The sequence below is a fragment of the Gorilla gorilla genome, chromosome 2, assembly GCF_029281585.2.
Source record: "Gorilla gorilla gorilla isolate KB3781 chromosome 2, NHGRI_mGorGor1-v2.1_pri, whole genome shotgun sequence".
Lineage (NCBI taxonomy): Eukaryota > Metazoa > Chordata > Mammalia > Primates > Hominidae > Gorilla > Gorilla gorilla.
Window position 1 is genome coordinate 133573809 of NC_086017.1, and position 12945 is coordinate 133586753.

General features: G+C 40.9%; 2 protein-coding genes across 3 annotated transcripts in view; one reads left to right on the forward strand and one right to left on the reverse strand.

Annotated features, from left to right (window-relative positions):
* The window catches only part of PARP14 (poly(ADP-ribose) polymerase family member 14), a 50087-nt gene extending 44703 nt beyond the window's left edge, over nucleotides 1-5384 (forward strand). For both annotated transcript variants that reach the window (XM_004036179.5, XM_063704101.1), the window contains exons 16-17: nucleotides 2354-2528; nucleotides 2851-5384. In XM_004036179.5, coding sequence (XP_004036227.2) covers nucleotides 2354-2528; nucleotides 2851-3140 — 465 coding nt within the window. In that variant the 3' untranslated portion in view covers nucleotides 3141-5384. The remainder of the gene's footprint in view (nucleotides 1-2353; nucleotides 2529-2850) is intronic.
* The window catches only part of HSPBAP1 (HSPB1 associated protein 1), a 71828-nt gene that overhangs the window by 5554 nt on the left and 53329 nt on the right, over nucleotides 1-12945 (reverse strand). The gene's annotated exons all lie outside the window — the stretch shown is intronic.

The window sequence follows — 12945 nt, forward strand, 5'->3', positions numbered from 1 at the left end:
TATTTTATGTCATTTTGTGTACAAAATGAAATTTTGGCTTTTAATAATAGTACATTCTTACTTGTTTCATCCTATAGAATACATACAATTGTTTCAAAATTATCATACCAAAATTATTATTAGCAATATTAAAATAGCTATGCCAGCTTTCTTTTGGTTATTGTTAGCATGTTATGGTATATCTTTTCCCACTCTTTTTCTTTTAATCTTATAATAAGTGTGTACTTAAGATGTGTCTCTTGATAGCAACATATACTTGAGTTTTGCTTTTCATCATCCAGCCTCACAATCTTTTATCTTTTAACTGGAGTACTTAATCTTACTTACTGTACTTACTGATATGTTTGGGTTTAAATGTACCATATTAATCTCTGTTTTCTATCTATCATATCTATTCTTTGTTCTTTTTTATCTTTTCCTGGTTTCTTTTGCATTATTTCTATTTCATTTTCACCCCTATTATGTTGTTAGTTATACATTCTAATTCTTTCATTGCTTACCCTAGAGATTATAACATGCATCCTTGACTTATTGAACTGTAATGTAAATTAGTATATTCATCATTCCCCAGACAATGCAAAGACCTTTGAATACTTTAAGCCTTATTTATCTCTCTTCTGCTTTTTGTGTTGCTTTTAACACACATTTTAATTCTATTTATATTTGAAACCTGATGAAACATTTTTAATTTGTTTATATTTACGTACCAACATATTTACCATTTATTTCCAGTGTCCTTCAATTCTTCCTATATTTCCATGCTTCCATGTGGGATAATTTTTCATCTAGATTTAGTATTTCTTCCAATGCAGATCTGGTAGTGATGAATTCTCTCAGTTTTTATTTATCTGAAAATGTCTCTTTCTCTTTCATTCTATGAAGGATATTTTTGCTGGGCATAGAAGTTTGGATGGCAATTATTTTCTTTCAGCACTTTGAAGAAATTATTGTCTTCTGATTTTACTGTTTCACCATACTTCCCTTCTCTCTGCAATCTTAGCTCATCAAATCCTTGATGCCTTCAAATAGACTTTTCTCCCTCTCTAGCGATTCTAGTAGTTGTTGGTGAGAGGTTGGTCTGATAAAAGTAATCTACCCTGGCTAGACATCTGCTGCTAATAATAAACCTACTAAATAAAGTTTAAGATTTATTTGCAATTTTTTTACCTTAGAATTTATCCCATGAGACATGTAGAATCAGGTTACTATATTCAAAAATTACTTGACATAATTATTTTTAAAAATTTTAAAAGGTAAGAAACAACCTTTTTAAATTTAAGAATTAAGAGACTAAGAAATTGAGAATTATTTCAAAACTCAAAAAATGTTGAAGGCTTTAAAAATGAGTAAGATAAAATGTAAGGTAAATGAAATGAATGTAGGCATTTTGAAGACTAGAAATTTAGCTGTAGGTAAAGAATACAAAGGAAAAATAATTTTAAAATCATCAGCCAGATCAACAAAATATATGTTAATGCCGAGACTTTGAATTAGAGTGTGAATTGTATCTTAATTAAAAAGAGAAAACCCAAAACTGGAAAAAAAAAAAAAAAAAAAGAACCAGATGATGGCAGGTAATGGTGTTAAGCCTGAGAGTTCTCCAAAACGGAAAACATTCTGACAACATGGACAACAGGGAACCTTTACCTTGTGCATTTCCATGAGGGACTTTGGTCACCTTTACCCACCCCTCGGTCTTCCCAGGACAGCCTTATGAAACTGCTACTTGGTGACTAGGGGAGTTTAGAAGTAGAACTGCAACCCAGGACCCAAGCAGTTTCCACCACCGCCCTGGAGGCCACTGCCTAAAGAGTATGGTCAAAGCATGGCCACTTTGGTCTACAACATTCAAGATTCATGCACCGGTCTTCCAACTGGACCAGAGATTAATTTTCATTAGTTAATTTCATTCTTGCCTAGATGTTCTGTTGCTTCTCTTACTGTTAGTACACAACTAGGTCAACCAGTATCCCAGAAGGACTGAGGTGGTGAGAGGCAAAGTGCAAAGTGAGGTGGACAGCAACAGGAGCAGTCATTAGAGTATGTGTAAAAAGCAGAAGTTGCAGAGGCTGGGTCAGCAGAATTCATGTCATGAGTACTTAAAATCCTAAACCTTGTTTGATCTCATGCGGTACATAAAAGATGTTAAAAATTAAACCAACATTCTTCCCATTGCCTGTTTTTATGAAACACTGGATCTAAAAAGGTTTCTGAATGCAGAAAGCTGCCGTCTGGCATTGGATTTGCTGTTTAGTGTGCTTTTATTTATGAAACATAGTGATCATGTTTCATTTGCTGTATATTGGCAAGTGCTCTTGGAACTGGCAGAATATTATTCTTTATTAATTTGCAGATTGAGAGGATCCAGAATCCAGATCTCTGGAATAGCTACCAGGCAAAGAAAAAAACTATGGATGCCAAGAATGGCCAGACAATGAATGAGAAGCAACTCTTCCATGGGACAGATGCCGGCTCCGTGCCACACGTCAATCGAAATGGCTTTAACCGCAGCTATGCCGGAAAGAATGGTAAGGAAGCGAGTAATCTGGCTGCTTGGAATGAGGCATCAGCCATGAGAGCCCGAGTTGGCTGGGACAGTGTGGATTCATTGTGGTCCCCCCATCATTGGTGGCCATGTTGCAGCCCGAGTTTCAGGGTAGGACTCACTGTATTTCATCCCAAAGGGGACTGACTGGCCCTTCTAGGTAGAAAAATTGATGATTAAAAGTGAAAAGCACACACAAAAAATTTTAAGAGAGGCTTTAGAAAGAACATTATTTAACAGATTGGGCCAACATATCAAATTTTACATTAAATTGAAATGCTTAAAAATGGTTTTTCTTTTCACAGCTGTGGCATATGGAAAGGGAACCTATTTTGCTGTCAATGCCAATTATTCTGCCAGTGATACGTACTCCAGACCAGATGCAAATGGGAGAAAGCATGTGTATTATGTGCGAGTACTTACTGGAATCTATACACACGGAAATCATTCATTAATTGTGCCTCCTTCAAAGAACCCTCAAAATCCTACTGACCTGTATGACACTGTCACAGATAATGTGCACCATCCAAGTTTATTTGTGGCATTTTATGACTACCAAGCATACCCAGAGTACCTTATTACGTTTAGAAAATAACACTTTGGTATCCTTCCCACAAAATTATTATCCATTTGTACATATCTAGTTGTAAAACAAGTTTTAGCTTTTTTTAAAATTCCTCTTAACAGATTTTTCTAATATCCAAGGATCATTCTTTGTCGCTGAAGTCAGTCTTTCTTCAGCTTCTCTTTCATAATGGAAATGAACTTATTATCTTGAGAGCAAATAACTTGGAAAATTTAAATGAGATAATGCAGTTACAACTGTGTGTCCACAAGTATGGACATCAAATCTGTGGGAAAAGAACAGGTTTGTATTTTCAGGAAGGAGAGAATAACAATCTTACAGACAGAGGGCACAGCTAAGCACAGCTGCCACTGCAGGAGACAGGCCCCATGTCAGGATGCCATAGTGCTGTGGGGAGCACAGTATTACCCAGTGGGTAGGGCTTCTGTCTTCCCTGGGAGCAGGGATGGTATCTTAGTCAATTTTTTTCCCTTGGGATGAGGTCTGTGCCTGATGTACAACGGATACTCCATAAATGTTTGACAAACCAACGAAGAATGAAAAAAAGCCTAGTCAGACTCCCATCCAAAGTAGGAACCATCTCTTTAACATTCTTGACTCACTATCACTTTACCTCAAATTGAGCAGATTCCATGACGGAACTTCATTCTTCACAAACTAGCCAGTGACATGTGGGACAGCTCTGGCCAGGGCTCTGGGACTGCAGTGTACTTGCGCTCTGCACGGTCCAGGAGCTGTGATGTGGCTGTGGTCTAGGGGAATCCTGCCCCGTGGAGTTGCGCAGCATAACCCTGGCTCCAGTTGCCAGAAGGCTCTTTTTAATGCTGAACCAAAATGTGCCTTTTTTTTTTTTTTTTTTTTTTTGAGATGGAGTTTCACTCTTGTTGCCCAGGCTGGAGTGCAATGGCGCGATCTCAGCTCACTGCAGCCACTGCCTCCCAGGTTCAAGTGATTCTCCTGCCTCAGCCTCCCGAGTAGCTGGGATTACAGGCATGTGCTAACACACCCGGCTAATTTTGTATTTTTAGTAGAGACGAGGTTTCTCCATGTTGGACAGGCTGGTCTCGAACTCCCACCTCAGCCTCCCAAACTGCTGGGATTACAGGTGTGAGCCACCGTGACCAGCCAATGTGCCTCCTTATAGTGTCTACTCATTGGTCTTTGTTCTGCCCAGTGATAACAATGGGATAACGCCTGCTAGACATCTTCATTGTGAAACCCTTCCCCTGTGCTGAGATTAAATGAACTCTAAGATTATTAAATAGTATATTTTCCTTGACAGCCTAGCGTTTGATAATTTTAAAGCCTTATGTATAAATAAACCAAAGGAAGTAAGCAGTCATATTGCTAATTTGCTAACTCCTGTCTATTGAATGGTGAAGTTTTAAAAATTTCCCCAGGTAAGTTTAAGATTCAAACACCATCTATTGAGCACCTACATTGTGTGCCAGGTAGTAAAATAGGTGCTTTCACACACATTGTCTCAATTCCTGTGAGGTCAGAATTATCTCTGCATTTGAAACTTGAGGAAGCATGCTCAGAGTGCAAGAAGCTTCCTTGCCTGAGATCACCTAGAAAGGAACCCTCAGAGCCGGCAACTGAATCTTGGTCCCTGTGATGTCAAGCCCATTGCTCTCCCACTGCAGAACATGGCCTCTAGATTAATGCCACCGATTCAGGAACACCTCCGACAGTCTTGAAATACCCCCATCTTGCCTTGTTTGTTTTTTCCTTCTGGCTTCTTCTATTACAGTCTCTTCATTTGAAGCTCTGTAGGCCAAGGCCAGAGCTGATACTGACACGGAGCCAATGCAGATAGCACATCAGATGCTAGGGGTCGCTGGGAGGATTAAGGGACTTAATCTGCTAGGAACACCTGTACTTGAAGTGGAGGAGGCTAGGGGGCCACAGTTGCTGCTTCATTAACATAGAGGTTTTGGATTTTTTCCTCTTGTCGTTTGTTTTTGAAGTGGATTGGCAGACTCCTTGTTGCTTAAGAGTGGCTTTCTAGGCAGGCCACTGTCATCTGAATTCATCATTGACAATAAATGTAAGAAATTGGAATAAAAAAGAGAGACCTGCTGTTATTCGCTTTTGTTCTCCAGTGATTTGATTAACTCAGGGCAAGGCTGAATATCAGAGTGTATCGCACTGAAGAATAATAATCCATTCAGTAATGTTATAGTTATCCTCAATCTAAATATGTCAACTGTCATTTTGCTCCTTTTCAAATAAAATACTTGAAAACTGTCATTTAATGGTAAACATTTTTATCCTAAAGGGCAAATACAGGGGGGCTTAATGATAAACACAGACCACTGCTGATAATAATAATTAAAAAACAACTAAGTATGACAGCATGAAGGGATGCTCAGTGTATTAATATTTGGTTGAAAATTACAGGAAGGGGCACGATACAGCCATAGTTCAGTGAATCTGAAGGGCTTATTGACCCCAGCAAGTAGCCCCGGCTGAAACAAGTCCACTTTGCACCTGTGATAGGTCTTGATCGTTTACTCTAGGGTCAGAAATTCTCTTTTTTGGTATTTGGATCACCTGAGGTGTTTGCTGAAACTCCAAGCTCTGGCCTCATCCCAAAGGAGTCAGATTCTATAGCACTAGAGTGGTTCCCAAGAATCCGCATTTTGGGCAAGCACCTCAAATAATTCTGATATCTCTAACACCCAGAGCCACCTTAAAATGTTCATGGGCCTCAGGCACTTTTGCCATTGTGGGCCCTTTATTGCATAAAAAAATTAAATATAATTTGCAACTGCATTGACATGAACACAAATGAAGTTGAGGCTGGATTATATATTTTGTTCCTGATTTTAAAAGAAACTAAAACATTTTTGTGGCCTCCTAAAAGATTCATGGGCCCTAGCCATTGTCTACTGCACCTAATGGATAAGGCAGCTGCTGCTGCTCCCTTGATTCTGTGATGTTAGGCAGAAGGCTGAGCTTTTATTTATTTTTTAATTTTTTTAAGGATAGAGGTTTTACTATGTTGCCCAAGCTGGGCTCAAGCAATCTCCCTGGCTTAGCTGGGATTATAGGCACATTTGGCTGGGTTTGTATTCTTTAACTACTTTGGCGCCCAGGCTGGAGTGCAGTGGTGTGATCTTGGCTCATGGCAACCTCTGACTACTGGGTTCAAGCAATTCTCTTGCCTCAGCCTCCCGAGTAGCTGGGACTGCAGGTGTGCGCCACCACACTCGGCTAATTTTTTATTTTTAGTAGAGATGGGGTTTCACCATGTTTGCCAGGCTGGTCCCACACTCCTGACCTCAGGTGATCTGCCCGCCTTGGCCTCCTAAAGTGCTGGGATTACAGGCATGAGCCACCACGCCCAGCTGAGGGTCTCTTTAATCAATGGTATCACTCACTCAGGCAGCTTACCTGTGAAATGCAGGATGAAAAGGGACCCAGCTACTGTAGTGCCTGACAGCCCCCCTTTCACTCTCTTTTCTCACATCACTCTTTGCGGATAACCAGAATCTCTTGCTGCCTTGTAGTCTCTACGAAATCAGGAAATTACCCCCCATAATCCATTTCATACCATAGAAATCCATACATAACAATGTGTTAACTCTTCTCCCAGGTCTCAGCATGTCAAAGACTTAACTCTAATTGAATTAAATGTTTTGTCTCAAAACACCTTGTAAACTTTCCTGACCCCAACCTACACTAAAAAATACATTTTTTATCAAGCCCAATACATACACAGATGTAACTGAAAAGTTTTATGAGATATACTTACCCTGAAATATTTTTCATAAAGGTGTCCTGAAATAATAGAGTATTCCAATTCAGTGAAATTATTTTATTCCATTGAAAAAAAAAAGCTAGTCTCTGTAATCCCAGCACTTTGGGAGGCTGATGTGGGCAGATAACACGGTCAGGAGTTCGAGACCAGCATGGCCAATATGGTGAAACCCTGTCTCTACTAAAAAAAAATACAAAAATTAGCTGGGCATGGTGGTGTGCACCTATAATCCCAGCTACTCAGGAGGCTGAGAGAATCGCTTGAACCCGGGTGGCCGAGGTTGCAGTGAGCTGAGATTGGGCCACTGCACTCCGGCCTGAGCAACAGAGCGAGACTCCATCTCGAAACAAAAAACCAAAACAGAGCAAAAAAAACACGCTTGTCTCACCCACTACACTGATTTTATAATAGGTCACTATCTGCAGTTTGAAAAAGTGGTCAAAGGAGTAGCAAGCATAAAAAGTAAAATATCTGCAGTAAACGATGTCTATTTCTGCAATAGGAATATACCAAGGTGGGGGTGGAGCCAAGATGGCCGAATAGGAACAGCTCTGGTCTACAGCTCCCAGCGTGAGCGACGCAGAAGACGGGTGATTTCTGCATTTCCATCTGAGGTACCGGGTTCATCTCACTAGGGAGTGCCAGACAGTGGGTGCAGGACAGTGGGTGCAGCGCACACCGTGCGCAAGCCGAAGCAGGGCGAAGCATTGCCTCACTCAGGAAGTGCAAGGGGTCAGGGAGTTCCCTTTCCCAGTCCAAGAAAGGGGTGACAGACGGCACCTGGAAAATCGGGTCACTCCCACCCGAATGCTGCGCTTTTCCAACGGGCTTAAAAAATGGCACACCAGGAGATTATATCCCACACCTGGCTCGGAGGGTCCTACACCCACCGAGTCTCGCTGATTGCTAGCACAGCAGTCTGAGATCAAACTGCAAGGTGGCAGTGAGGCTGGGGGAGGGGCGCCTGCCATTGCCCAGGCTTGCTTAGGTAAACAAAGCAGCCGGGAAGCTCGAACTGGGTGGAGCCCACCACAGCTCAAGGAGGCCTGCCTGCCTCTGTAGCCTCCACCTCTGGGGGCAGGGCACAGACAAACAAAAAGACAGCAGTAACCTCTGCAGACTTAAACGTCCCTGTCTGACAGCTTTGAAGAGAGTAGTGGTTCTCCCAGCACGCAGCTGGAGATCTGAGAACGGGCAGACTGCTTCCTCAAGTGGGTCCCTGACCCTCGAGCAGCCTAACTGGGAGGCACCCCCCAATAGGGGCAGACTGACACCTCACACGGCCGGGTACTCCTCTGAGACAAAACTTCCAGAGGACCAATCAGGCAGCAGCATTTGTGGTTCACGAAAATCCGCTGTTCTACAGCCACCGCTGTTCTGCAGCCACCGCTGCTGATACCCAGGCAAACAGCGTCTGGAGTGGACCTCTAGCAAACTTCAACAGACCTGCAGCTGAGGGTCCTGTCTGTTAGAAGGAAAACTAACAAAGGACATCCACACCAAAAACCCATCTGTACGTCACCATCATCAAAGACCAAAAGTAGATAAAACCACAAAGATGGGGAGAAAACAAAGCAGAAAAACTGGAAACTCTAAAAAGCAGAGCGCCTCTCCTCCTCCAAAGGAACGGAGCTCCTCACCAGCAATGGAACAAAGCTGGACGGAGAATGACTTTGACGAGTTGAGAGAAGAAGTCTTCAGACGCTCAAACTACTCCGAGCTACAGGAGGAAATTCAATCAAACCAATGGCAAAGAAGTTAAGAACTTTGAAAAAAAATTAGACGAATGTATAACTAGAATAACCAATGCAGAGAAGTGCTTAAAGGAGCTGATGGAGCTGAAAGCCAAGGCTCAAGAACTATGTGAAGAATGCAGAAGCCTCAGGAGCCAATGTGATCAACTGGAAGAAAGGGTATCAGTGATGGAAGATGAAATGAATGAAATGAAGTGAGAAGGGAAGTTTAGAGAAAAAAGAATAAAAAGAAAAGAACAAAGTCTCCAAGAAATATGGGACTATGTGAAAAGACCAAATCTACGTCTGATTGGTGTACCTGAAAGTGACGGAGAGAATGGAACCAAGTTGGAAAACACTCTGCAGGATATTATCCAGAAGAACTTCCCCAATCTAGCAAAGCAGGCCAACATTCAGATTCAGGAAATACAGAGAACGCCACAAAGATACTCCTCGAGAAGAGCAACTCCAAGACACATAATTGTCAGATTCACCAAAGTTGAAATGAAGGAAAAAATGTTAAGGGCAACCAGAGAGAAAGGTCGGGTTACCCACAAAGAGAAGCCCATCAGACTAACAGCGGATCTCTCGGCAGAAACTCTACAAGCCAGAAGAGAGTGGGGGCCAATATTCAACATTCTTAAAGAAAAGAATTTTCAACCCAGAATTTCATATCCAGCCAAACTAAGCTTCACAAGTGAAGTAGAAATAGAATACTTTACAGACAAGCAAATGCTGAGAGATTTTGTCACCACCAGGCCTGCCCTAAAAGAGCTCCTGAAGGAAGCACTAAACATGGAAAGGAACAACCGGTACCAGCCACTGCAAAAACATGCCAAATTGTAAAGACCATCAAGGCTAGGAAGAAACTGCATCAACTAACGAGCAAAATAACCAGCTAATATCATAATGACAGGATCAAATTCACACATAACAACATTAACTTTAAATGTAAATGGGCTAAATGCTCCAATTAAAAGACACAGACTGGCAAATTGGATAAAGAGTCAAGACCCATCAGTGTGCTGTATTCAGGAAACCCATCTCATGTGGAGAGACACACATGGGCTCAAAATCAAGGGATGGAGGAAGATCTACCAAGCAAATGGAAAACAAAAAAAGGCAGGGGTTGCAATCCTAGTCTCTGATAAAACAGACTTTAAACCAACAAAGATCAAAGGAGACAAAGAAGGCCATTACATAATGGTAAAGGGATCAATTCAACAAGAAGAGCTAACTATCCTAAATATATATGCACCCAATACAGGAGCACCCAGATTCATAAAGCAAGTCCTGAGTGACCTACAAAGAGACTTAGACTCCCATACAATAATAATGGGAGACTTTAACACCCCACTGTCAACATTAGACAGATCAACGAGACAGAAAGTTAACAAGGATACCCAGGAATTGAACTCAGCTCTGCACCAAGCAGACCTAATAGACACCTACAGAACTCTCCACCCCAAATCAACAGAATATACATTTTTTTCAGCACCACACCACACCTATTCCAAAACTGACCACATAGTTGGAAGTAAAGCACTCCTCAGCAAATGTAAAAGAACAGAAATTACAACAAACTGTCTCTCAGACCACAGTGCAATCAAACTAGAACTCAGGATTAAGAAACTCACTCAAAACTGCTCAACTACATGGAAACTGAACAACCTGCTCCTGAATGACTACTGAGTACATAACGAAATGAAGGCAGAAATAAAGATGTTCTTTGAAACCAATGAGAACAAACACACAACATACCAGAATCTCTGGGACACATTCAAAGCAGTGTGTAGAGGGAAATTTATAGCACTAAATGCCCACAAGAGAAAGCAGGAAAGATCCAAAATTGACACCCTAACATCACAATTAAAAGAACTAGAAAAGAAAGAGCAAACACATTCAAAAGCTAGCAGAAGGCAAGAAATAACTAAAATCAGAGCAGAACTGAAGGAAATAGAGACACAAAAAAACCTTCAAAAAATTAATGAATCCAGGAGCTGGTTTTTTGAAAAGATCAACAAAATTGATAGACCGCTAGCAAGACTAATAAAGAAGAAAAGAGGGAAGAATCAAATAGACGCAATAAAAAATGATAAAGGGGATATCACCACCGATCCCACAGAAATACAAACTACCATCAGAGAATACTACAAACACCTCTACACAAATAAACCAGAAAATCTAGAAGAAATGGATAAATTCCTCGAAACATACATCCTCCCAAGACTAAACCAGGAAGAAGTTGAATCTCTGAATAGACAAATAACAGGCTCTGAAATTGTGGCAATAATCAATAGTTTACCAACAAAAAGAGTCCAGGATCAGATGGATTCACAGCCGAATTCTACCAGAGGTACAAGGAGGAGCTGGTACCATTCCTTCTGAAACTATTCCAATCAATAGAAAAAGAGGGAATCCTCCCTAACTCATTTCATGAGGCCAGCATCATCCTGATACCAAAGCCTGGCAGAGACACAACCAAAAAAGAGAATTTTAGACCAATATCCTTGATGAGCATTGATGCAAAAATCCTCAATAAAATACTGGCAAACCGAATCCAGCAGCACATCAAAAAGCTTATCCACCATGATCAAGTGGGCTTCATCCCTGGGATGCAAGGCTGGTTCAACATACGCAAATCAATAAATGTAATCCAGCATATAAACAGAACCAAAGACAAAAACCACATGATTATCTCAATAGATGCAGAAAAGGCCTTTGACAAAATTCAACAACCCTTCATGCTAAAAACTCTCAATAAATTAGGTATTGATGGGATGTATCTCAAAATAATATGAGCTATCTATGACAAACCCACAGCCAATATCATACTGAATGGGCAAGAACTGGAAGCATTCCCTTTGAAAACTGGCACAAGACAGGGATGCCCTCTCTCACCACTTCTATTCAACATAGTGTTGGAAGTTCTGGCCAGGGCAATTAGGCAGGAGAAGGAAATAAAGGGTATTCAATTAGGAAAAGAGGAAGTCAAATTGTCCCTGTTTGCAGATGACATGATTGTATATCTAGAAAACCCCACTGTCTCAGCCCAAAATCTCCTTAAGCTGATAAGCAACTTCAGCAAAGTCTCAGGATACAAAATCAATGTACAAAAATCACAAGCATTCTTATACACCAATAACAGACAAACAGAGAGCCAAATCATGAGTGAACTCCCATTCACAATTGCTTCGAAGAGAATAAAATACCTAGGAATCCAACTTACAAGGGATGTGAAGGACCTCTTCAAGGAGAACTACAAACCACTGCTCGATGAAATAAAAGAGGATATAAACAAATGGAAGAACATTCCATGCTCATGGGTTGGAAGAATCAATATCGTGAAAATGGCCATACGGGCCCAAGGTAATTTATAGATTCAATGCCACCCCCATCAAGCTACCAATGACTTTCTTCACAGAATTGGAAAAAACTACTTTAAAGTTCATATGGAAGCAAAAAAGAGCCCGCATCGCCAAGTCAATCCTAAGCCAAAAGAACAAAGCTGGAGGCATCACGCTACCTGGCTTCAAACTATACTACAAGGCTACAGTAACCAAAACAGCATGGTACTGGTACCAAAACAGAGATATAGATCAATGGAACAGAACAGAGCCCTCAGAAATAATGCCACATATCTACAACTATCTGATCTTTGACAAACCTGACAAAAACAAGAAATGGGGAAAGGATTCCCTATTTAATAAATGGTGCTGGGAAAACTGGCTAGCCATATGTAGAAAGCTGAAACTGGATCCCTTCTTTACACCTTATACAAAAATTAATTCAAGATGGATTAAAGACTTACATGTTAGACCTAAAACCATAAAAACCCTAGAAGAAAACCTAGGCAATACCATTCAGGACATAGGCATGGGCAAGGACTTCATGTCTAAAACACCAAAAGCAATGGCAACAAAAGCAAAAATTGACAAATGGGATCTAATTAAACTAAAGAGCTTCTGCACAGCAAAAGAAACTACCATCAGAGTGAACAGGCAACCTACAGAATGGGAGAAAATTTTCGCAACCTACTCATCTGACAAAGGGCTAATATCCGGAATCTACAATGAACTCAAATTTACAAGAAAAAAACAAACAACCCCATCAAAAAGTGGGCGAAGGACATGAACAGACACTTCTCAAAAGAAGACATTTATGCAGCCAAAAGACACATGAAAAAATGCTCATCATCACTGGCCATCAGATAAATGCAAATCAAAACCACAATGAGATACCATCTCACACCAGTTAGAATGGCGATCATTAAAATGTCAGGAAACAACAGGTGCTGGAGAGGATATGGAGAAAT